This window comes from Natrix helvetica (genome assembly GCF_964273705.1).
Source record: "Natrix helvetica genome assembly, chromosome: Z".
In the NCBI taxonomy this organism is placed as follows: Eukaryota; Metazoa; Chordata; class Lepidosauria; order Squamata; family Natricidae; genus Natrix; species Natrix helvetica.
In genome coordinates, this window is record NC_138554.1 from 119,454,347 (window position 1) to 119,481,277 (window position 26,931).

General features: G+C 38.7%; 1 protein-coding gene across 3 annotated transcripts in view; it reads right to left on the reverse strand.

Annotated features, from left to right (window-relative positions):
• Positions 1-357: 357 nt before the first annotated feature.
• The window catches only part of LOC309381317 (protein adenylyltransferase SelO-like), a 42,531-nt gene continuing 15,957 nt past the window's right edge, over positions 358-26,931 (reverse strand). For all 3 annotated transcript variants that reach the window (XM_081932188.1, XM_081932187.1, XM_081932189.1), the window contains 16 exons: positions 24,104-24,168; positions 23,710-23,766; positions 20,919-21,017; positions 17,885-17,952; positions 16,312-16,399; positions 15,063-15,132; positions 14,404-14,476; positions 11,710-11,793; positions 9,745-9,874; positions 7,204-7,248; positions 7,024-7,105; positions 6,845-6,937; positions 3,550-3,629; positions 2,682-2,725; positions 1,246-1,325; positions 358-1,111 (listed from right to left, as the gene is read on the reverse strand). In XM_081932188.1, coding sequence (XP_081788314.1) covers positions 989-1,111; positions 1,246-1,325; positions 2,682-2,725; positions 3,550-3,629; positions 6,845-6,937; positions 7,024-7,105; positions 7,204-7,248; positions 9,745-9,874; positions 11,710-11,793; positions 14,404-14,476; positions 15,063-15,132; positions 16,312-16,399; positions 17,885-17,952; positions 20,919-21,017; positions 23,710-23,766; positions 24,104-24,168 — 1,281 coding nt within the window. In that variant the 3' untranslated portion in view covers positions 358-988. The remainder of the gene's footprint in view (positions 1,112-1,245; positions 1,326-2,681; positions 2,726-3,549; positions 3,630-6,844; positions 6,938-7,023; positions 7,106-7,203; positions 7,249-9,744; positions 9,875-11,709; positions 11,794-14,403; positions 14,477-15,062; positions 15,133-16,311; positions 16,400-17,884; positions 17,953-20,918; positions 21,018-23,709; positions 23,767-24,103; positions 24,169-26,931) is intronic.

A 26,931-nucleotide genomic window follows, 5' to 3' on the forward strand; every position in this document is an offset into this window, starting at 1 on the left:
CGAGGGCACGGCCAGTGTGTGAAGCCTCCTGAAGCCTTCGAAGGGAGAAAAATGGCACAACCGGCAACCCAGAAGTCCGTTCCCAAACCTCCAGTTTGCATGTTGGGCCGTTTTCACCCTCCCCAGGCTTCTAGAAAGCCTCTAGAGCCTGGGATGGGTGAAAAAGTGCCATGGGCCAATCTACTGGGCCAACCGGAAGTTGAAAAATGGGCCATTTCCAAAGAGGAGGCCGTTTTCACCCTCCCCAGGCTCCAAGAAAGCCGCACGCTGATGCACAGGGCAGCGGGGGGAAGGGTCCCGTGCACATACGCAGGTAGTAGGCACGGGGGGGGGGCATAAAATTATGGGGGTGGGCACGTGTGGCAAAAAAGGTTTCCCATTACTTGTATAGCATGTGAAGAATGAGTGTGTTTTTTTTATTTTTATAGTTACAATGTACACTGAAGATGGTATTTAATTTCATTGTACTATGTGCAGTGACAATAAAGAAAACTAAACTAACTAAGACTAAAGAGATCAGGGCAAATGGAAATGGAAAAAACAGAGATAGTAACAGTGCCCACCATGACCATATAATGTACTCTGTGGGCATTAGCCACTTTGTCTTGTTGGGACATGGCCAGCATTGATTTAATATTTAGGATTTTGTAACTAAAAAAAGCCTGCAGACTTTTGGTCACATAGCTTCACATCTGTACAGACTTTGGAATGGGCATTGGGGGAAAGAGAAATACAAGCTGTTTTAATTTTGTCCAGTGCTTTTTGAAAAGGCTTAGAAATAATATTTAATTTAGCAGGCAGGAGAAGATTGCCAAAAACAAAACAAAAAATGCACCAAAGGAGATCTACAAACACTGAACTACAAACTCCATTTTAACCTAGCCTACATATAGAAATCTAGCAAAGGAGAAAAATAATTCAACAATAATACAATATAAATAAATGACGGGAAAATGTCACCATTTAATTTAATCACAAATTATTTTCATCAAGATGAACAACTGACTTTAACATCCTTAGCCCAAGCAGGGGGACGCTGTGCATAACCAGCTGTCTCAGCCAGAATCTGTGCCTGAAATGGATGTTGCAAAACTTGTTTCAAGAAGCAGACCTGAAAAACAAAAAGGAAAAACAGGTACAGCAGATTGGAAAATGCTTAAACAATACCTTTGGTCTGTTCAAGAGGAAACAACTTTAGTCTCTTGTGTATAAGGACTATATCAAGGCAGCTTTGTAAACATGTACCTCTGTAAAATCATTTATTTCCGCCTTCTGGACAGCTGATTCTGCCATCCAACTTCTAAGCACGTATCTTGGATTAACACCTGCAACCAAAAAGAAAATAAATTGCACATATAAAACATAAGTGTCTAACTTATTTGCTACATCAAAATCTACCTCATTTCCACTGCTACAATGAAAATACAGATTTCAAAGATCTGAAAGTGAAAAAAAACAAAAAGATAAAACTGAATAGCTATGGTTCACCATAATATATTTTATGCTGAACCTGTGCTAGAACAATACAAAATGCTGCCAAATATCCCAATTTTTTCCCCTAAACTGAAAACTTTAATAAAGATGGCAGCCCTTATATTGCTTCCTCCCCCAAAAATCTGATTAGAATATATTATAATGGTAGAACACTTACATTAGACAGCAACAGAAAATAATAAATTGTGATTCCTAATGCTACTTATTTATTAAATTTATATGTTACCTTTTTCACTGAAAACATGAATTTATGTTTTCATAAATTCCCCCAATGAATATTTTTTTGGAGTTAGGATTAACAATACCACTTAGTTTACACTTATTCGCTGCATTTTAATCTTTGCATCAAATTTTTTAAAAAATAGAACTGTACAACTTTACAAACTAAAACCATTCCATTCAATGTAAAAAATAAACATTTGTTTTATTTTTAATGAGATAAAGTTTGCCAGTTCTAGCTAATTTTTGTCCTAGGTTTCATTTTAGAGACAATCTTCCCCCCTAAAAGGGGGACAAAGGGAAGAGGAAAGAAAAGGATTAGAATTAGAATTAATAGAGCTGGAAAGGGTCTTGGAGGTCTTCTAGTCCAACCCACTGCTTAGGCAGGAAACCCTATACCATTTCAGACAAATGGTTATCAAACATTTTCTTAAAAACTTCCAGTGTTGGAGAATTTACAACTTCTGGAAGCACGTTGTTCCACTGGTTAATTGTTTAACTCAAGGGTGAAATTCAGCAGGTTCTGACAGGTTCTGAAGAACCGGTAGTGGAAATTTTGAGTAGTTCGGAGAACCTGCAAATCCACCTCTGGTTGGCCCCAGAGTGGGGTGGGAATGGAGATTTTGCAATATCCTTCCCCAGGAGTGGGGAGTGAATAGAGATTTTGCAGTATCCTTCCCCAGGAGTGGGGAGGGAATGGGGATTTTGCAGTATCCTTCCCCTGCCACGCCCACAGAACTAGTAGTAAGAAAATTTGAATTTCACCACTGGTTTAACTGTCAGTAGATTCCTTCTTAGTTCTAGGTTGCTTCTTCCCTTGATTAGTTTCCATCTATTGCTTCTTGTCCTGCCTTCAGGTGCCTTGGAGAATAGTTCTTTGTGGCAGTTTATATAAGTTTGGGAACCCATGATGTATAAGAAGATAAATGAACTTTTTGAATGACTGAACAAATTGTTATTATACTCACTGCTCATTCTTCTCCTCCTTTCAGAGTCTGAATCACCTATATTCCTATACAACACAAATGCAAGACATTCAGTTCGAAACTATTGTTTTATATAGATTATCTAGGCTGATTTTGAGGCAATGATTCTTAAGAACAGATACACCTTCAACCATGAGTAGCTATTGTGCATTTTGCAACATGATATTTGGAGATGTGCAAAATGAAAAATGTGGTTTGTTCCATGCATGGAATGAAGATATATTTGGGCAGACCATTCTAACTCAGTGATAACGCAGCCATATTGAATTCCAGATCATTTAGGTTAATACGGATTTTCACTAAGGCAAAGAGGAGCCTAAGGGAATAGAGGCAGCTAGCTTGTTGCACATTGCTCTTTTCTCATCTCCTCCAACTTCCTTAGACATAAACAAACCCACTCTACTTACTGCTAATCCCACTCTTCCTTTTTTTATCTCCATCCTGAAATTCTTGTTAAAACACTGTCCAGCCTGAAGATCTGTTGACTTCCATTCCTAGAATTTCCCAGACACATATCTTATAATTGCCAGGGTTGAGAAATGCTGCTCTAGGGCTATGCACAGATTAAACACATTAAGATCAAGATCTGTATTTTAATCCATGGACAGATGGTTCAATATTGACTAATCTGGGTATGGGATGCTATGTGCATAGGACGGTTAGCACATCCCTCATTAATCCTGTTCTACTTATTTAAAATTACTTTAAATGTTACTATCTAACTATTAGTAATTCAATTTAGACCGTCATAAATAACTGAAGGATTTGCATGGAAAACATCTAGGGAAATTAATGTTCCTCTTCTCTAACTTGTAATCATAATTATAGTAAATTAATCCATTATATTTACCTTTTTAATCTCAAAAGGTACATAGCAACCCAGGTTGAAAAGTTGTTGTGTTTAGCTACATCTTGCAAAGCCCAGAATTCCTGTATGAAAATATTTGAACACTTACAATACAAAACACAGGGATTCTTACATTTGTCAATGAAGCTTAATATTCCAGAATAGACCTGTATAGAACTTCAGTAACAAATATTCACTTTCAGCAACAGTTGTTAAATCAGTATTTAAAAATAAAAAAATAATAGAATACCTTGCTAGATTTGGGATTAAGATAACCAATGTTTCTGAAAAGAACTATGTGCCAAGCACACACCACTGGCCAAATATCTCTCTGCACACAAAAGACAGCAACATTTGAATGGTCAGGGTTAGGATTTTTCTTGAAATTAAAACCCACTTTCTTTAATTGGCACGGAGGACAGTGAGTTTGTTCCACTGGTCAAACAGAATTTATAAAACAATACTGACAATGCCAGGCTGCATCTCGATTGTGATGAGATGGTAGAGAAAATAACCTTTGTGGGGAAATCATTGCAACAATTTGGCTTTTCAATTAACAAGTGGATGCCAAATTATTGTTAATAGTAGGAATATGTGAGGTTGACTCTATTTTGCAATCAGGCAAATCTATAGACAATCTTAGGCACTTGGAATAAGAGCAGACAAGCGATCAGAATATCCTGGAATATTATAGGCTGATATAAAGAAACTCTAAACTCCTTAGGATTTTTCTATTATTGGGAAGCATTTACCTTCTTCTCAATGTTTGTTTTGCATTTGGAAAGGAAACTTATCAGAATCATAAATGTTCTGCTACCATGGAAACCTAGACAGATAGACATTGGAAGAGGCAGCTGTTTCAATTCTGTTCTTCTTTCTTCTAAAAACCAAACATTGGATGCATTATTTTAAAAAAACTTGATATCTAGCCAGATTGTGACATACGATCTGCAATCTTACCAGAAACCCAATTTGGTCTAGTGGTTAAGGTGTTGGCCTAGATCTCAGAAGACAGCCCAACTCTCCTCACAGGATTGCTGTTGTGGAGAAAATAGGAAGAGAACTAGTACTAAGCACCTTCGCCACTGTAGGAGATATATATCTCCCACCTTAATTATTTCTATAAATGACTCAAGGTGGCGAACGTGCTTAATACCATTTTCTCTTCCTATTTTCTCCACAACAGCAATCCTGTGAGGAAAGGCATGTGCTCGGCATTACAAGAGACGATAGAAAGGCCTGCACCGGGATTAGAGCACAAACAAGAGTATATGATATCATTAAGAAAATAAAAGAATTGAAATTGAAATGGGATGGTCACATGGCAAGAAGAACTGATGGCAGGTGGACAAAGGCAGTCATAGAATGGGTCCCAGCCTGATAAAAAGCGCCCACGGAAGAGACCTAAAACAAAATGGATCAACAATATCGGCAAGTATTTTGTGTGTGTGTATGTGTATCGTCTGTATTATCATCATCATCATCATTTTAGCAATTGTCTATCTACTGCAGGATGAAGCCTTCTTCCACATGTATCCAACCTATACAGGCCTGAGCTTTCTTTTGCCAAATGGACATGCAATACTTGCTGATGTCATCGCTCCATCTTATTTAACATCTCTTTCATTGGCATTTTTTATCAAGTGGGATCCATTCTATGACTGCCTTGGCCCACCTGTTATCAGTTCTTCTTGCTATGTGACCTTTCCACTTCATTTTTTTTACTCTCTTGATATTGTATATTTTGGTTTGTTCTCTAATCCATGTGCTGGTCTTTCTATCTTGTCTTCTAATGCCGAGTATGTATCTTTCCATGGCTCTTTGTGCCACTCTTCACTTTTGTATCGATTGTCAGGTTAGAGTCCATGTTCCCCTGGCATAGAGCATGTTAGAGCAGGTAACACACACTGATCTAAAACTCTTCAGGCATGGGGGGGGGGGGGGGTTCTTGAAAATTATACTTAGTTTGCCAAATGCCGGCCAACCACATTTAATACAAACTTCAATTTTCTTTATTGTATCACCTTCCATTGAGATATGTTGGTCAAGTTATGATGTAGTGGTCTACTATGTCCAATTCTTCTCCAGATGTATTTATTTTTTCTTTCTTTAGTGAATTTATTAAGCATAAGCTAACTTTTTTCAGGTGTATATTTAAGCCAAATGGTTCTCTTGCTTTGTATGAGTCTTTGTAGCTCTTCTGGGTATTGTGAGAAGAAAACATCATCTGCAAATCTTAGGTGATTTAAAAAGGCACCATTGATTTTTATTCCATCTTTCGCCAAGTCTAGTTTTTGGTAGGTTTGCAGAGTGCAAAAACTTTTTTTTTCCTTTTGGAAAGCTTTTTAGTTAGAGTGATTGATGAGAATTACATTGATCAAGTGCTGTGCCAGCAGAAACAAGTCTTAGGTTGTCAGCAATTTCCTTCTCAGCACATGGATAAATACACCTGGAAACATCTACCTACCTACTCTCTCTCCCTCCCTCCCTCCCTCCCTATCTACTGTATTTCTCTCTCTCTCTCTCTCTCTCCCTACCTACTCTCTCTCCCTCCCTCCCTACCTTTCTACTGTATTTCTCTCTCTCTCTCTCTCTCTACCTACCTACCTACCTACCTACTCTCTCTACCTACCTACCTACCTACTGTATTTCTCTCTCTCTATCTCTCTCTCTTTCTCTATCTACCTACCTACCTACCTACCTACCTACCTACCTACTCTCTCTCTCTCCCTACCTACCTACTGTATTTCTCTCTCTCTCTCTCTCTCTCTCTTTCTCTCTCTCTCTCTCTCTCTCTCTCTCCCTCTATCTACCTTGTTTCCCCCAAAATAAGACAGGGTCTTATTTTTTTTAACCCTTGAAATAAGTGCTTGGCCTTATTTTCGGAGAGGTCTTATCATTTTTGATGTGCAGGAGGCAGCAAGCGGGGTCACCTCATGGATGCTGCTGTGTTGTAATATTTTTATAGATGGCTTATATTTGGGGAAGGGCTTATTTTAGTGCATGAGCTGAAAAGCTGGATTGGGTTTATTATCCGGAGAGGGCTTATTTTCAAGGAAACAGGGTACCTACCTACCTACCTACTCTCTCACTCTACCTACCTACTGTATTTCTCTTTCTCTCTCCCTCTCTATCCCTCTATCTACCTACCTACTTTTTTTAAAAAAAAATGCCTCTTCAAAACCTTGGTGTGTCTTATACTCCGAAATACCAATATATACCTATACCAATTCCACTTTCACAATCCATTGTTTTAAAAGAAAACTCTTTTTTTTCCTTAACAATGATGTATCAATACCTTAGGAATGTTGAGATCTTTGAGTTTGTCTTCTGAAATCTCACTGAGTTGCCGAAAAGTCATTGTGAAATCTGCTCGTGTATCTTCCATGAGCTAAGAAATAGGATCACATTTTTGTGTCAGCCTTTACTGATAACTCAAGGTACAGGAGAAATATTTAATCAAAGGAAACAACTCACTTTTAGAAGGAAAGCAATCAAATAGTCATCATCCTCATTCTCTCCTAGCAGACCTAATTTTGTCTTGAATAGATCTATAAAACTGAAGATTAATGAAAAATAATAATATTAGCATGGCAAAACTGATATGTCACAGAAATACATGCATTTTTGCAAAAAAAAAATTCAATGCTTACATACCTTTTATAATATTGCTGAGGGTATCCTTCAAGTATTTGAGAAGCCCTATTCAGAAAAGATGCAAATGTTTCAGCAAAAAGACCCACAATTTAATAACATTTTCAGATGTTATTGTTCAGGTATTAGACAGGTGCTTTTCCTAAAAGCAACTGGACTTTCTTCCTTTTTTCTTAAAAACATTTTGCTTCTCATTCAAGATGCTTTTTCAGTTCTGACTGAAAGGGGGAGGGGGGCAATGAAAGGATTTATATTATTTGGAGTCATCTGATCATTAGCACTCAGATCATTCCTAATTTGTGCTCTGCTATATGTAAATGTGTGTAGGTTTTCTGTATACTTTGGTGTTGAGGTTTCTGCCTTTCTTAAGGCAGATAGGTTTCTGCCTATCTGCCCAGGAAAGTCAGATAGTTAACCTACCAGCAAAAGAAAAAGAACAAAAACACATCAAGGAAGCTGACCCTACCTCTGGGCCTTCATCAAATACAAAAAAAGATCCAGCAGGAACTTCTCTATAACAGACAAAGAGATCAAAAAATGGAGCAATGTTGTCATTCCATATGTTGCAGGAATATCTAAAAAGCTCAGAAGGATTTTCAACCAATATAATGTGTGCAGTGCACACTTTAAAGCCAAGAACAAATTAAGACAGCAGCTTGTCCACCCCGAGGATAAAGCATTCAGAAACAAACTTAGCAATGTTATATGTGCAGTACAGGGTAATAAGACGTGTGCAGATCTATACATTGGGGAAACAAAACAACCACTTCACAAACACTTGGCAAACACAGGAAAACAAACCGATCAGGACAATATCCCATCTGCATCCAAAAGACAAAGTCACTCTTTTGAAGAAGGCAAAGTTCACATTCTGGGCAATGAGGGTCATTGGTTTGAAAGAGGGGTCAAAGAGGCCATCTATATTAAAATTGAACCACCCTTGCTCAATAGAGGAGGGAGGAATATAAGACACCACCTAACTCTTATTTACAACACAATCCTTTCAGCAGTCCCAAGAAGATTCCACATTCATTTGCACTCTCATTCAGGTGACTCTGAGGATAAAGATAAACCTCCAAGTAGTCTTAATGATTATTGGAGAGCTAATGACTGACCCTCAGAGTGTTAACAACTAGATGACTGCACAGAATATAAATTCCTCCAAATTTCTCACAATACAAATTTGACTTATTCAGTCAAAGCTGAAGAGATTTATTGGATGAGAAATGAAATATTTTCAAGAAAAAACCCAATAAAATCTAGTTGCCTTTGGAATAGCATCCATGACCTGGATGATGGAGAATATCCACAGATATTTAGGTATTAGACATGTTACCCTGGATGATCTAATAAGATGGATAATCCTGTATTTGCAACCTGCTAACATTTGATAGCAAATGGCTGATCTTTCTTTATTCTGATCTGCATTTTTCCTTCAGTAAACATAAAAATAGATGAGTTAAGTTCTGATAGGATTAATTCCCCATATTTCATTTGGGGGGGGGGTGTCAAGGAGACAGACAATTCCAGTCATGTCTTCCACTGGTTCTATGTTGGATGGCTGATATACTGGTTTGTGTAATTTCTAATCAGTTCAGCAGAAATTCCAAGAGTAGAGAATATTTGTAGCTCATGATTCTTGCTATTCTTTAAGGCTTTACCGATAGATACACAGAGATAAACCCAGCCACATGCCATTTAAAAGATTCAACCAAAAGTCAAGAAAGGAAACAATCCATTACACATCATCTCCACCAGGCAACCTTAGACAAGCAGCTCCCCATAAACAATTTGAGAAAAAGAAATACCCCAATCAGTGAATTATTCCGGTTTGCTCGGAGGGCCGTTTTAAGCGTTCCGAAGGTTTCAGGGACGCCTCCGGACGGTCCCTGAAGCCTCCGGAGGGCCTCCGGGGGGGCAGGGGAGGCTCTTTTCGCCCTCCCCAGGCTCCTATAAAGCCTCTGGAGCCTGGGGAGGGCGAAAAATGGCTTTTAAAAATGGTGAACTCAGCTGGCCAGCGCGCACATGCGGCTGGCCAGGTGACAGGGCAGCGCCTTGCGTGCCCTGACAAATGGCTCCACGTGCCACCTGTGGCACGCGTTCCATAGGTTCACTATCACTGACTTAAATGATTCATTCCAGAGATGTGTTTGGGACAAATTTATAATAATAATGAAAGGGACTGGTGCTTCAAATGATCTCTTTCCCAGTTGTCTCTAAAAGTACAGATGATATTCAGAAAGAAAATGTCTTTCTAGGCATGTTTTTAATTTTTGACCAAACTAAAGCAAAAAGACAAAAATAAAAAAACCCATCACATTTTTTTCTTTTTCAGTCCTAACAGCAACAGTACAAAATTTTACTTTATAAAATAGTTGTTTCCATAAATCTACTGAACACTTTTATTCTTTTGCAAGCACTGTCATTGTAAAACATAATTTCAATTTTCAAAATATTATCTTGCAGGAAAATGTCTTCCTTTCAGAATGAACAGTCATCTCATCAGCTCTTTTAAATAAGAAGACATTATAAAGGATTACTTACAGTTGCTTTTGTCTTAGACTAAATAAATGGCTTAAAGCCTTAAGCAGTTTGTTCAGATTAAACATTCCAACATTTGCCTGATTTCCTATTTTATACCGTCCTTCATCATCAGATGTGTTTGGAACAAAGTCTGAAACAAAACATTATTTTTACTACAGTGGAACATTTGAAATAGTCAACCACGTTCATTCATCTTGATTCAAAATAAGAAAAATGACATAAGTAGTAAATGTCTACAGACACCTTCCAAATTTCTAGATGCAAGCATATTTATTTCGGTTAGATTAGCCCAAGGAAAATAATGCACTATTTGCCTTTAATGTAAAATTGTAATGTTATCTTTTTACCCAACTGCAAACCAAAATCAGTGTTTTAAACTATCCATTTTTTATATACACGGGTAGTCCTTGACTTATGACCACAATTGAACCCAACACTTCTGTTGCTAAGCAAGATAGTTGATAATTGAGTTTTGTACCATGTTATGACCTTTTTATTACAATTAAATTGTTAAACAAATCACTGCAATTGTTAAATGAATTATGCAGTCATTCAGAAAATCTGGCCTCCCCATTGAATCTGCTTATCTGGAGACAGTTAAGAAGGTTACAGATTGTGATTACATGACCTTAGGAGAGTTCAATAGTCATAAATACGTGACAATTCCTAAGCGCCCAACTTTTGAGCACATGACCATGATGCTGCAAAAGTCCTAAGTGTAAAAATTGGCCATAAATCATTTTTTCAGTGCCATTGTAACACTGAATGATCATTAAATGAACAACTGTAATTTGAGGACTATATATTGACCATGTTTTATTTATACAAAATAAAAGTTCATTTTGTTTTAAGATACATAGGTATTGTATTTTTCGGAGTATAAGACGCACATTTCCCCACCCAAAAAAAGAGGGTGAAAATCTGGGTGCATCTTATACACTGAATACAGGATTTATGGCCTTCCAAAACCCCGCCCACTTCTCAAAAATAGATGTGCAGAACGTTTGGGAGGCCTACAAATTGCTCCTGGGGGCTGAGGAGCGACTGAAAAAAGGGCCATTTTTTGCTCATTTTTGCTCCCCCCCCCCAACCCCAAGGAGCATTTTGCAGGCCTCTCAAACTCTCTGCATGCCCTGTTTTTCACAAAAAACGAGGCATGCAGAGGGTTTGGGAAGCCTGCAGAGTGCAAAAACTTTTTTTAAAATTTACCTCTTCAAAATCTTGGTGCATCTTATACTCCGGTGCATCTTATACTCCCAAAAATATGGTATGCATTGGAGCTTTTTCCCCAGTCTGCTTTGACACAAATTTACTAATAGCCAACTTATTTTTTATGACTATACTTCACAGAAATTATAATAATGACTAATAATAATGCACCAGTATCAGAATTTATGTGGGCTGTAAGTGCTTATGAGATATATCTGCTTTCCATCCAGGTTCACCCTACATACACTGTTTATGCTAATGAATATTTAATTTCATGGAATCAAGAGTAATAGCTTTCAACTTTTAAAGGCTCTCAAACAGGACTCAGGTGTAAAGAAAGAAAACTCAAATAAACTTGACAATGAATATACTATCTCCCATGGCCAAAACCTTGCCTTTCTCACACAACAAAGAAAATTACATCCCCTTGATAAAACCTACAACTTTAACCTCCATTTTTCTCTACAAAAACTAGCTTACTTTTCTATAGTTCGATTCATGTAATTAAGATTTTTTTTCTATACCTAACATATCAATTTAATTTTAAAATTTTAAAATACAACTCTCAAGGATCCATCAACTGGTCAATTCCAGTTCTAATCTGTGAGTCTCATACATTTCAATCTTTTAATACTTTTGGTCTCACTTAAATCTAAGAAGTCAAAAAATAAAATAAAAAACGCAGACACGGCTTAGAATTTCATGCTTCATTGTCTGGGAAATAATAAATCCTGAATTCCTTTAGGCTATACTCACCTGGGTTGTATGAATCCATGAAGCCAAAAGGACCATAATCTATGGTTATGGATAATAAACTGAAATTATCAGTATTGCATACTCCTAAAACATAAAGGAACATAGCTATCAAAACAGTACGGTAAGAAATGCTAATACAAAACTTATTCAGGAGCAATTTGGAAACTAGATCCAGCCTCTCCTTTTATAGCTACCGTATTTTTTGGAGTATAAGATGCACCGGAGTATAAGATGCACCAAGGTTTTGAAGAGGCAATTTTTTTAAAAAAGTAGGTAGGTAGATAGAGGGATAGAGAGGGAGAGAAAGAAAGAGAAATACAGTAGGTAGGCAGGTAGGTAGAGTAGTTAGGTAGGTAGATAAAGGGATAGAGAGAGAGAAATAGAGAGAGAAATACAGTAGGTAGGTATGGAGAGAGTGTGTGTAGGTAGGTAGGTAGAGGGATAGAGAGAGAGAAATAGAAAGAGAAAGAGAGAAATACAATAGATAGGTAGGGAGAGAGAGAGTAGGTAGGTAGGTAGGTAGGTAGGTAGGTAGGTAGGTAGGTAGGTAGGTAGGTAGGTAGGTAGGTAGAAGGATATATATATACATAGAGAGAAATACAGTAGGTAGGTAGGGAGAGAGAGAGTAGGGAGATAGGTAGATGTTTCCAGGTGTATTTATCCATGTGCTGGAGAAGGAAATCGCTGACAAACCTTAAACTTTTGTTTCTGCTGGCACAGCACTTGATCAATGTAATTCTCATCAGTTAAAGAGCTTTCCAAAAGAAAAAAAAGTTTTTGCACTCTGCAAACCTCTGAAAAACAGCCTGTTTTTCACAAAAACAGGCCCTTTTTTTCAAATAAAAGGCATGAATAGCCTGGGGGGGGGGCTTGCAGAGTGGTCCTGGGGGGTGGGAAGCAAAAAACGGCCCGTTTTTCACGAAAACAGGCCAGATTTTTGTCAAAACAATTGCATGCATAGCCTTATGGAGGCTTATAGAGTGCTGCTGGGGGCTGGGGGGGGGAGCAAAAAACAGCCCATTTTTTGCTCATTTCTGCCTTCCCCAGCCCCCAGGAGCTCTCTGAAAGACTCCCTAAGGGTATGTACGGCCATTTTGGTGAAGGGGGTGGGGCTTCGGGAGGCAAAAAATGCTGTATTCAATGTATAAGACGCACCCAGATTTTCAGCCTTTTTTTTGAGGAAAAAATCTTATACTCCGAAAAATACGGTAAGTAGTTTGTAAGATTAGTGTCAAAAACTGAGATTCTTTTAATTCTTTCATAAGAAATACAACTCCTCTTTCTTATTTTCGATTATACAGTTTGGAAAGAAAAGGACAAGCTAATTAGCTGCAGAGTCCTGTGTACTTACAATCAGAGATGGTATTCTGCCGGTTCCCCCCAGATCAGGTGAACCAGTAGTGGCAGCAGCGGTAGGCTCCGCCCAACCACCCAAATGTCATCACAGACACTCTGCGCATGTGCAAAAGGTTTTGCGCATGCGCAGAAGCACCGTGCGCGAGTGGAGCGAAGCTTCATGCCTGCTTACAATCTAGTAATAAGTCTGTGTTTGAAAAAGCCACAGTAGTGACAGAGGATTAGAAACCGTCCTGGAACCAAATCACAAGGAGTAATACTATTTTTGTAATGCTCCAGCTTCAACAATTTATTAACCTATGCTGTTCAACAGTTTAGAAGAGACCTAGTACTATTTTGCTACAGAATAATTTCTAGAAAAGTTATTTTTCTAAACTTTCAAGGCTTAACTTAGGGATTTTCACAGTAGAAACTTCTACCCTTCCTAAGTAGATTGAATCTGACCTGGTCTTCACTTCTGCTCATTTTAAAACACAATCACTATGAGCCAATCAGTGCTCAATTTCTTTATATCTACTGACAATAGGAAAATGGCAAAAATGTCGTAATTCATCTCAGCTATTACCACTTACGGTGTAACGAACATTGGTTCAGTTATTCCATGCAACAAGGGAAACAAAATAAATGATTAGACCTCTTCACGTGGATATTAGTCTAATACTTTCTCAAAAATAAAATAAAAAATAAAAAGCCTGAGGAATTACTGTAATAAGAAGACATGAGCAAAAGTAAACTTTAAAGAAATATCAACAAAGGCACTGAAATCTTCCGAAGTCTTCCTGAACACTGTTCTTCTTACAATTTAAAGCCCTATTCATGAAATTATAGCATGGCCATGTTGCTCCAAATCAACCTTTCCTCAATACATCTCACTATGGTTGAATGGTGCTACAGCCCTTAAATGAAAGAAAAAGAAAGAAAGTTCTAACCAAGCATACAGAACAAAATGTATTCTAGGGCTCTGTTATAGGGCTCTGAGCCCTTAAGGAAGCAGTAAAGATTTAAAGCAGTCAATCCAGATGAATTGAGTATATTAAGTTAAACTGTGAATGGTTTTGTTTTGGTTTTGTACAATGCATGAACCCAGCTATGGTTCACAATTTGTACTATACACTTTGGCTAACACAAACCACACTTTGTTTTGATGAATGAACCTGGCCCTGAATTACTATCAATATTTCAATTCCCCACACTTACCCCCTAACATTCTTTAGTAATGAACTCTGTCAGAGTATAGGTTTTGGCACACCTATCTTTATGTCCATCCATCTTTAATCAAAAGGAAAAAGGTTATGCTGTTCAGATCAAATAATTCAACCCTCCCCCTTTTAATCTCACCATGCGCGAAGCCGACTGACATCCACAAGGCAATTAAATGTGCCGTCTCAGATACTACTTGAGAGAAAAATGCCTAAAATCAAAGTTTTACATTCAGTATATAAATACAGTAGTAATATTCCAAAATATTTAAAAGTAAAAGGTAAAGATTTCCCTCGCACATATGTGCTAGTTGTTCCTGACTCTAGGGAGCAGTGCTCATATCCGTTTCAAAGTCGAAGAGCCAGCGCTGTCCAAAGACGTCTCCGTGGTCACATGGCCACTATGACTAAATGCTGAAGGTGCTGTTACCTTCCCACCAAAGTGGTCCCTATATTTCTACTTGCATTTTTACATGCTTTCGAACTGCTAGGTTGGCAGAAGCTGGGACAAATAACGGGAGCTCACTCTGTTACACAGCACTAAGGATTCAAACCGCTGAACTGCTGATCTTTCTGATTGACAAGCTCAGCATCTTAGCCACTGACCAACCCCAGTCCCAGAATATTTAGCTCATATTTACTATAAATAGGTAAAACAATAGTTGGAAATGCAATTACACTTACAAATTAGATTACAAATGATTTCAAAAATACATTATCACAATTTTTTTTTACAAATGTTTCCTCTTTGGACCGACATAAATATATATGGATTTTTTTAAAAAAAAACTTACTTACCAGATATTTATTTGAATCATTTACGTTTATTTTTGGAAAGTGTTCTTTTATGACCATATCTAGCAGCATCCTGTCCCACAAAGTAAAAGTTTCTTTTATCAAAGAAGAATTTGAAACATCACTTATGTAAATATTTAAACTAAATTCTATTTGTTGCTAAGAAGCTAAACTGAATTGAAGAAAAGCTATTGTATTGTATCTTTCAAAAAGGAATTTTAGCTCTGCTTACATGTAAGACAATATTGATTTTAATCATAGCTTACTGACAAACTAATAACAAATCAAAGTAAGACTTGCAAAAAAAAGAAATGACACTATCTACCCAAAGGAAGAAAAGAAACTCCAAAAATCTTATTATGCAGACATATAAGTAGCTCATCAGAAAAGCTGGAATCAGATTTTATATATAAATCTGTAATAGTATTTATTTATTTATATGTCATATTTCTTAATTGCCCATCTCCTTCAGATGCTCTATAATTTAAGAAAATTTAGTCAATGTCAAAGGAAAAGGTTATTGCTTCTCCTTTCAAATTAGCAACTGTTATTTCAGATATATATCCTCCAGTATTTAGAAATTCTATGCACTCATAAGGAAAATATGTCCAGCTCCAGAGATATAGAATAACAATGTATTGAAATAATGTTTTGAGAAGTTATCACTAAATAATGCTAAACACAAAGCAATATAAATAAAAAAACAAATATACATATTTCTTAAAATGTACCCTAAATTAAACTAAATTAAAATGATATTGTACTTTTTGTTGTGAGAAACAAATTCCATGATACAATTATCCTACTGTGATAAAATATCTGTTCAGAAATACCTTAATACAGAGTACGCAACGTTGCACCACCAGCACATCCCAACAACAATTAAAAATAAAGAAATATCATTTACATTGGCAAAAAATCTTGTCAGATTGTCAAAGTTTGTATGACATTTTAATAGGGAGATGGCTGCTAGGGTAGCTTGAAAAATAACAGCAATTTTCTTATTTTCCTTATTTATTATTTATGGCTGTGATGGCAAACCTGCAGCACGCGTGCCAGAGGCACCACGCAGAGCCCTCTCTGCTGGAACGCATGCTGTTGCCAGCTGCTCTTCTGGTTTTTTACTGAATGCCAATGAAGAATCTCTTTTGTACTTTCCAGATAATACAGTTTGCATTTGTTTCTATTGAACCAGCTATTCTATTGTCTGGCTACAGAAATGAAAATCTTGAATGAAGGGTTTAAGTCTAACCTTAATAAATTCAGTTCTCCAGAATGAGCTAGTATTTCCAATGATCCTATTCGAAACCATGATTTTGCAACACGTAATACAATTGCACCTGCAAATAAATATATCTACAAGTTAATGAATTTCAAAATTGTCCTTCACCTACTTCCTTATGCATCTATAACTTCTTAGCATGAAGGCTTGCTCTATGGTGTAAGAAGAACTTTACACAGTAAAATCAGAGGTGGGATTCAAAAAAAATTACTACTCATTCTGTGGGCATGGCTTGGTGTGGCATGGCTTGGTGGGCATGTCAGGGAAAGGATAATGTAAAATCCCCATTCCCTCCCCATTCCAGGGGAAGGTTACTGGAAAATCTCCATTTCCTCCCGATCAACTGAGATTCGGGAGGCAGGGAATAGATGGGAGCGGGGCCAGTCAGAGGTGGTATTTACTGGTTCACTGAACTACTCAAAATTTCCGCTACTGGTTCTCCAGAACTGGTCAGAACCTGCTGAATACCATCTCTGAGTAGAATATATAAGAGAAAGGATTCCCTTAATGCGGGGATGTCAAACTCAAGGCCTGGGGGGGCAGATCCAGCCTGCAGGGTGTTTAGATATGGCCTGCGGGGCCATCCTGGAAACAGCAAAGGACCGGCCCACAATGCCTCTGCCAGCAAAAATGGAACTCGGGGGGGAGGGGGCGGACAGCCCTCCTGAACTCCGCTTTTGCTGGCAGAGGGTTGCAGGAAGCTGTAGCAGCCGAAAACAGAGTTTGGGAGCCCATTTTTGCTGGCGGAGCGCTTGGACCTCCACAGGCAACCCCAACACGAGTGACATAGAACTGGCCACGCTCACCCTGGCCACCAAGGCCCCTCAAGGTCAAACACAACCCTGATGTGGCCCTTAATGAAATTGAGTTTGACACCCCTGCCTTAATGGATAGAAAGAGACTTCTTGAACTAAGAAATGGTTTTTCAAAACACTACTTTATCAGACTAGTAAAAGCTGAGCATTACAATGGAGAAATCTGATGTCCATTTCTGGAAGAACCAAAGGGGAAATTATCTAATTGAAAGGAATTTAGTCAAATCAGTGGCTTGCTAAGGACTATTAGTCATAATGCTGTGAGGCAATAAACTATTTCTAATTAATGACTGGAACTATTTGAAAAGTGTTTTAGGTAATACTTAGAAAAGTAGGTTTTTTTAAAAAAGAAAACCTGAAGAAAAATTGTCCAGGTACATGCAGTATTAAATGAATAAACCAAGATGCTTCAAGAGACCATAATAAAATACAAAATGCAAAAATACAAAAATACAAAAACTACAGATGACCACAGATTATGATGAGTCAAATTATGTTCATTTCAGCATATAAGAGAAAAGGGAGAAAAGTAAAGGGAAATGTTCTGCATCTGAAATGAGGCACTGTTCTTCCAGTTGCAAGATAGATTCTGAGTAGCAGATCATTTATCCACAGCCCATAATCCAGTCAAAAGCATAACCAATGCTTAGGTTCACATCAACGGATTAGAAAACAGGTGATCTGAGAAGATTTAACGATAACCTTGTAAAAGAGGGATTAAAAAATACCTCTTTCTTTCTTAATATTCCCATTGTAGAACTGATCTCTCCAAACGTTGTCATCACTTACAACTAAGCTGTGGAAACAGTGGAAATAAGGAATTAGTACAAGGCAGACTCAGAGACATTCAGAATCCTGTTGGACAGTGAATTCATACTATATCTTAAGGGGAAAAAAGAAAGATAAATAAAACAAAACACAGATTAATAAACCCAATCTCACAAACAATGGGTCTAAAAGTCTGAGGAGGACCCTTACAATTGTCAAACAAGTAGTGGTCTTAAACTCTTGGCAAGGTTATTTGTCTGAGGTTCAATTAGACTTTATACAGCCTTGCTGCAATACAGATGTAAGAGAAGCCTAGCTATGGAAGAACCTCTATACGGCCTCAGCAGAGTAAGACCTAGTAATTCTTAGATGGCAAAACCACCAGGAAATCACTTGACTCTAAGATAGACTAGAACAGTGTTGGCGAACCTTTTTGGCACCACGTGCCAAAATGGGAGTGCATTCACACATGCGCACATGCACGTGCCAGAAACTGGAAGCTGTGCAGTGCACATGCGCACGCCAGTGGGTGATCTTCCAGTTTCTGGTGCACGCATGTACACCGACCATCTGATCTTCCAGTTTTTGGCACCAGCTGGCAGGTGCGCATGCAGAAAATCAGAGGTTTATCTTCCCGGTGGGCGCATGCACACAGGGTGGATGCTCTTCCGGTTTCTGGCGCTCTCGCGTGCGTGAACACAAGGTTGCTGCTGCGCCGGAAACCCAGAAGAGCAATGGGAGACGGCTTGTGTGCCCAGAGAGATGGCTCTGCATGCCATTTCCAGCACACATGCCATAGGTTCACCATCATGGGACTAGGAAATTAAAATATGTATTGGGGAAACTTGATGAAATGTTAGGTTTATGTCATGCAAAAATGGGTCAAGAGTTCTCTGCTATTTTACAGTTTTCTGCTGCACTAAGGGGCCCAATGTCATTGCTTGGTTCTTAAAAGAACTGAAACATACAGTTCTCTAAAAAGACTTCCAATTGTGGGAATTTTTTACTTCATTTTTATTATTCTTAATTGTAATTTTTATTTATTTTTAACCTTAAATAATCTTCTATTGGGTTTGCAAATAGTTGTGGTTGGTTTAAGTTATTGTCATTATCCTGTTTTGAGATTTAGTATTTTGATGGGAAATAACATTGCACCATCAATCAGTAAAAACTGCTAACAAAACAAATTGTAAATATACTCCTGCAGCTTCCTCCTTTTCATTTCATTGGAAGTCAGAAACTGTAAGGGTAATGGTGGAAACCTTTGGGAGACTGGGGCTTATCTTTTGGGTTTTGTGTAAAAGGGAGAAGTGGGTGGGTGACAATGCAATTTATGCAGCATGGATGGCTCAAGCAGGGCAAGTGAATTTAGATTTTTTTGTTCTCATTCATGGAAGTTTGAAGAATTTATTTGTTTGTTTTGCTAGCATTAAGAAGTACCATTTTGTGTGTTCTAAAAATGGAGGAAATTGAACTGTCAATTTTCAGCAATCATGCTTCAGAAACTTGGCAATTCAAGGACAAAAAACTTCAGGGAGTCCAAGAAGAGGATTGCACCCTTCTGCTCAATACAGATAAACTATAATAAAGACAATTAAGCAATGAATCAGCGAACACCTAGAAGTAAACAAAGTAATAACCAAAAGCCAACATGGGTTTGTCAAAAACAAATCAGGCCAGAGTAATCCTATTGCATTCTTTGACAAAGAGACAAAATTAGTGGTCCAGAGGAATGTCGTCAATATAATTTACTTGGACTTCAGTAAGGCATTTGCTAAAGTAAACCTACTTTATAACCTACTACTAGATACAGTAGAAAAATGTGGGTTAGACAGCATCACCACCAGATGGATTCATAACTGGCTGACCAACCACACTCAATGTGTAATCCTCAATGGAACTGCATCTACATGGAAGGAACTATGCAGTGGAATACCCCAAGGTTCTGTTTTAGGCTTATTATTCGTCAACATCTTCATCAATGATTTGGATGAGAGGAAAAATGGGGAGCTCATGAAATTTGCAGATGACACCAAGCTGGCAGGAATAGCCAACACTCCAGAAGATAGGCTAAAGATACAGAAGGATCTTGACAAACTTGAACATTGGGCACTATCTAATAAAATGAAATTCAATGGTGAAAAAAGCAAGGTTCTACATTTAGGCAAGAAAAACAAAAGGCACAGGTACAGTATAGGTGGTACCTTGCTCAATTACTTGTGTGAGGGATCTTGGAATCCTAGTGGACAACCATTTAAATATGAGCCAGCAGTATGCAGCAGCTGCCAAAAAAGTCAACACAGTTCTAGGCTGCATAAAATACCACTTTATAATGCCTTGGTAAGGCCACACTTGGAATACTGCATTCAGTTTTGTTCACCACAATGTAAAAAAGATGTGGAGACTCTAGAAAGAGTGCAGAAAAGAGCAACAAAGATGATTAGGGGACTGGAGGCTAAAACAACGGTTGCAGGAACTGGGTATGTCTAGTTTAACAAAAAGAAGGACTAGGGGAGACATGATAGCAGTGTTCCAATATCTCAGGGGTTGCCACAAAGAAGAGGCAGTCAAACTATTCTCCAGAGCACCTGAGGGTAGAACAAGAAGCAATGGATGGAAACTAATTAAGGAGAGAAGCAACTTAGAACTGAGGAGAAATTTCCTGACAGTTAGAACAATTAATCAGTGGAACAGCTTGCCTCCAGAAGTTGTGAATGCCCCAACACTGGAAGTCTTTAAGAAGATGTTGGATAGCTATTTGTCTGAAACGGTATAGGGTTTCCTGCCTAGGCAGGGGGTTGGACTAGAAGACCTCCAAGGTCCCTTCCAACTCTGCTATTGTATTCTATTCTATTTTTTATATAAAGTTTTTTATTTTTTGTTACAAATTTTAAAACCTCTTTACAAACAAAGTGTTGTCTGGAGTTTTTCCCCTTTTTACATTCTCTCTTATACATAATTATTTTATTCCATTCTATAAACCTGATAAAATACCTAGCTGCCCTGCTTGTAGGTATTCCAAGGTAATGCATGGCCTCACTTCCCAAAAATTCTCGTATAGAAGACCGAAGCACAGCTCTGCCATCTCCTCTCCTGTAGAAAAAAAACTCCAAGAAACATAGATGATATTATTATTATTATTATTATTATTATTATTATTATTATTATTATCATCATCATCATCATCATCATCATCATTATCATCATCATCATTATTTTGACACTGGAAAAAAATACTTAGCAAATCCTTGCATAGTTAATCTGATTGGCACAGTTCACTATCTGTGGCTATTGCACTTGTCTAAATATTGTTGACAGCTGAAATAAATTAAATATGTACTAACATATTTAAATATGATTTATTGTAGAGAAGCAAAGATTGTTTTGTTGAGAGGGGCATACAATTCTTCTTAAAAATATGGATCAACCAAGAAACAGAATAGAAATAAAGGTAACATTGGAATTTATATTGGGCTGAATCTAACACTGCTTCATATTCTTTCAGATGGGAATTTTCTAACATTTAGATGCCAAGGATTGGACATGTGGCTTTTGACATGTAAAGTATGTGCTCAATCAGTGAATGACAAACATAACATGCCAAACCAAGAAACCTATTTTTTTCTGATACAATGCTAGAAAGGGCCGTTTTTGGTGGCAATGCTTCACTAGAAAGCAGAACTAAGAAATCACACTACTAAAAATCCTTTAGTGAGCATTGCACATAATTTAGTTCACATCACAAACTGTAAATAGAAACACATAATAATATTGATACAACATTGGAGTTGTCAAACCCGCGGCCCGCAGGCCAGATGCGTCACACACTGGCCATGCCCTTGCCCAGTTTAGCAAAGGGGGGGGGGAGTCGTGATACATCACTTGACGATGCCATGAAGATGCGAGTTTGACATCCCTGTACTAAATATTCATTGTGACACTCTATGGAGGCAAAAAGTGGACTCTGAAGAAATACTTTTGGACTCTAGGATTGGAGAAGACTCCTGAGAATGCTGTGAACAGTCAAGAAAACGAACAAATGGATCATCAAACAAATCAACCCAGATTTCTTGTTCAAGGCACAAACAATGAGGCTCAAATTATCCCACTTCAGACATATTACATGGTGTGAGACCTAACTCTGTGGCAAAGATTACAGATAATCCTCAACGTACGATCACAATTGAGCCCAAATTTGCTAAATGAGAAAATTGAGTTTTGCCCCATTTTATAACTTTTCTTTCCATATTTGTTAAATGCATCACTACAGCTGTTAAGTTAGTAACATAGTTGTTAAATGAATCTGGCATCCCCATTGACTTTGCTTGTCAGAAGGTTGCAAAAGGGATCATGTGATTCCAGGACTATGTAATTATCCAATATGAACCCCCTGAATGTAAATCACAAGACCTTAGGGAAGCTAAGATGGTCATAAATATGAATAAATATGAAAAATGGTCATAAGTCACATTTTTCAGTACCGTTGTAACTTCAAACAGTCAGTAAATGAACTGTTGTAAGTAGAAGACTACCTGTATAATGCTGGGAAAGGTGGTAGGAAAGAAAAGGAGACAGCCAAGAGCAAAGTGGTTGGACTCACTTATATTGGGGCATTACTGGAGGAGCTGGGGGAACAGATTAGAGACAGATCATTATGGACAATATCTATGTGGTGGCTAAGAGTCATCAATGACTTGATGCCACTTAATTAATCAATCAATCAAATACTACATAATTTATATTTGTGGGGGTTTTGGAATAGAGGTTTATCCCATTCATGTCAGGGATCCACCTTGGCATTTCTATATTAAAATATCTCATGGTTATTTTAATCTTCATCTTTTTATATGTGGTTATAAAAAAATAGTATACAATTCTATAGTATTTTATAATCCCAAACTCTGAAAAAAGGAAAGATTCATCTACAAACAGATTGGTTTTCTGGGTGGTCCTTAATGATAAGTTATTGAAGTGAAAAGTTTTTTAATGTAAAGAATAGATCTAAAAACTGGGTGTGTTTAGTCTAAAGGAAAAAGGCGGAGGATAGACATGATAAAGGTAAAAAGTTCCGCACATATGTGCTAGTCGTTCCCGACTCTAGGGGGCTCATCTCCATTTCAAAGCCAAAGAGCCACTGCTGTCCGAAGACATCTCTGTGGTCATGTGGCCCGCATGACTCAACGCCAAAGGTACACGGAACGCTTTTACCTTCCCACCAAATGTGGCTCCTATTTTTTTCTACTTGCATTTTTACATGCTTTCGAACAACTAGGTTGGCAGAAGCTGGGACAAGTAACAGGAGCTCACTCCGTTATGTGGCGCAAGAGATTCGAACCATCGAACTGTCGACCTTTCTGATCGACATGCTCAGCATCTTAGCCACTGCGCCCCTCTAAGGTCATTCTTTAATCTTACTAGCAAAGTGATAGATGAAAGAATTTTTATTTATTTATTTGAAAATTCGCCTAAAAGACTTCAAAATCTCAAAAAGAAAAAGATGCACATTTATGCTTTTATGAAGGTAAAACATGAACTAAAAGGTGGAAGCTTTGCCAGGGGAGATTCAACCTTGAGATAAGGAGGCATTTCTGGACCCTGAAAAATATAAACGGAATGGCTTGCCTCCTTGAGTAATAAGTGCTCCCTGGCCAAGTTTGGATAGCCATTCTGTAAGATACTTTGGAACTACAGATTCTTCCAATCCTCGGATTCTATGACGCATTATTGAAATTAATCCAAAACATATCAGGAACTGAAAGAATATTACACCAAAGATATAACACACCTGGAATATGGTGTCCTCCCTGAACCTTTGAGCTGCAGTTCCCAACTGGATCCAAATCTACAGAAAGAAGATTAGCATCAGCAACGAGAACAACTGATGCAGCACAGAATGGAACAACTTGTGTCAAAGTATCATTAATACAAATCTTGTCTGTACAATGAAGCCTCAACCCTAACCTGTAACATAGGGGAAATAACCTCTATGTATACAATAACTTGCTTGTATTTTGTACTACAAGGATTAACAAAATAATACATCTGAAATACTAGTTTACATACTTACATACCAAGCCTGGTTAATATTGTTGTTGGTTATCATCATTTTAGTTTCTGAGATATCAATAGCAACCAAATACTGAATAGAGACAGACTTTTTAAGACGAGACATGCAGTACCTGTTTGTATAAATGCCGATCAAGTGGGCTCTTCCATCACCCAGCTGTCCTGCCCAGCTACCAAACTAACATGAAGAAGTTGAGATAAAAATATGAAACAATTATTCGCTATTCAGAAATGGAGCCGTAACTGGGATTCAACGTGTTTGAATAAACAATATCTTCTGTATATTTTACTAGTAATTGCAATAGGCACAAGAACAGCTTGGTACAATGCTCCTGTCAGCCCTGAAGCCATTTTGGGAGCATCTTCCAGGCTGCCACAGCAAGGCTGTGTAGAGCTGTGGAACATGGGGGAGGGGGGGGGAGATAGAGATAGTTGGGAGATATGTAGCTAAAGTAGCATTCTTTCCCAAGGATGTTCTACTAGGGAGCCAAGGACATTCTACTAGGTGTTGGAGGGGAGTGGACAAAAGCCAGCCAGAGTTGGGACTGTGACCTAATTGGATCATGTGATGGACGTGTGACTTGGGAGCAAGAACTTTGGGTTTTCATTTGGGTGGGGAAAACCCTTGGTCCTTCAGGGTCGGGTTTACACCAGCTGTGCCTGTATGACATTCTAAATAAAATTATGCTTTGAGGAAACTCTAGGTCTCAAGAGTTTTGATTGCTTTGGATTTGTCATTGGGAACCCTGACGGCTACTAGCACAGTTCTATGCTATTGACTGTGAAGGTGGAAATTGGTCTTTATGTTATATTTGCATCAGAGGAACTGGAACTCAGCAAAATAAGTTCTCCTTAACTGGTTTTAGGATTTGTATAGAAAACAGATCACATTTCAGGTTCCTGTTTATATAGAACTGAACATTCAAAAGGGTTCACAAATTTTTAAGCACCATTGTAGGTTGCTTAACAATTTAATAGACTTTTAATAGACTTATTGAAAACAATTATATCCATAAGATATAGAAACTGCGGTTCATTAAAAATGTTGGGTGTTTTTCTTTGGAATTGACTGGAAATTAAAATTCTTGGCACAGGACTGTAACACACTCGTGTTCTAAATCATTTAACCTCAGACTATGAAGCTAAACATGTTCTTTATCTACAATTTGAATTGACTAAGTTATATGGGAGGAGATAGTATCAGTAATTAAAATAAAGTTATTGTACTCCTCTGCTTTAGGAACCAACCTTTGAAGAAAGTATTTTGGACTAGGCCAAATATACCCATTTTGTCATCAACTAAAAATATAAAGGCATATAAAGGTTTGGAACTATGAGAAGCTATTCTGCTTTTCAACTAGTATACAGATGTCAGCTGCCTGGTAGGAATCACTACGGAGGAACAACAGCATTATGGCTCAAAATAAAAGGGAGCTATGATTTGCATTCCATTCAGCAGCAGTGGAAAGAAGAGAAATGATGAAAGGATATACCATATTTTTCGGAGTATAAGGTGCTCCGAAATATAAGATGCACCTAACTTTTGGGGAGGAAAACAAGAAAAAAAAATCTGCCTCTGCCTCCCAGCAATTTGCCTCCTTGCAGCAAACAGCAAACAGCCCGTTTCAGTTTCAGCTTCAGCACAGCCTGATTAGCACAAGCAGCTGATTGTAGGTTGGATCGGCATCCCGACAATGAGCTGTTTTAGGCTGCAGGGATTGCTATAGCCCCATGATGGCGAACCTATGGCACGCGTGCCACAGGTGATACACGGAGCCATTTCTTAGGGCACACGAGGTGTTGCCCTGTCAACTCCAGTGCGCATGCACACTAGCCAGCTGACTTTGGCTTCGTTTTTGGCCTTTTTCGCCCTCCGGAGCCTCCCGAGGGCAAAAAACAACCCAACACACAAACCAAAAGTTCAGGAATGGACTTCCAGTTTGCATGTTGGTTAGTGCTTTGCAACAGCCATGGGGTTGGAGGGAGTTTGCTCAGGAGTGACACCGGCGGGGTCAGAGGAAGGCGTAGCCCAAGCTCTCTGGGACGGGTAAGCAATTGTGGGGAGGAGAAGGGGAGATAGAAGAGAGAGAGCTGGACAGGAGCCACAGGAGGGGTAAAGCGGCAGCCGAGGAGGCGAGGAGATCCTGACTTGCACGCAGGAGCGAGGGCGCCTTTAGGCTTGCAGCTTTCTCAGTGCCGTTGCAAACCACAGTGGCCCCGATGCCCAGCACCTTCCATCCACAGCAGCTGCACCCTGCTGCCTTTTAAGGCAACAGAGGCAACTGCTTTTCTTGGTGGGGTGGCTTGTGAACCCCCCCCCCTGCCAGGCCAAGAGAAGCTGACCTGCGAGGGTGCCGTTTCTCACCATCATTTGCGGGGCTAAAAAGCTGCATGAAACAGTCTCTCCCACCCTAACCCTAACCCTAACCCTAACCCTGTCTCTTTAATTCACGCCTCTTTGTCTCCCCCTGAAATGACCTCATCCTCAGTAGAAAGCAATTGGGAAAGGCATGTGTGTGTTTCAGGGTGGGGAAATTAAGGTAAGAAGGAAGAACAGAGGCTTCTCGGCTCGCTCTCACCTCCCGGATAGCAGAAGTTCCTGTGTTGGGATGCCCTGCCTTTTCCTCCCTGAACTGGTGCTGGAGGTTGGGAATCTGATGTCTGTCTGGAGACTGATGAGCCCAGGAGCAGCGCACCCATGAAGTCCAGCTAGGCGGAGGCACACAGAGTCCGGGAGGTGAGAGCAAGCCAAAATGCCTCCGTTCTTCCTCCTCATCTTATTCTCTCTCCCCACCCCACCCCATCTCTCTCTCTCTCTCTCTCTCTCTCTCACACACACACACACACACACACACACACACACACCCTTTCCCAATTGCTTTGTCCCCCTCTGGCCCTTTAGGCAAAGAGGTGCGATTTAAAGAGACAGGTGAGCTGGGGG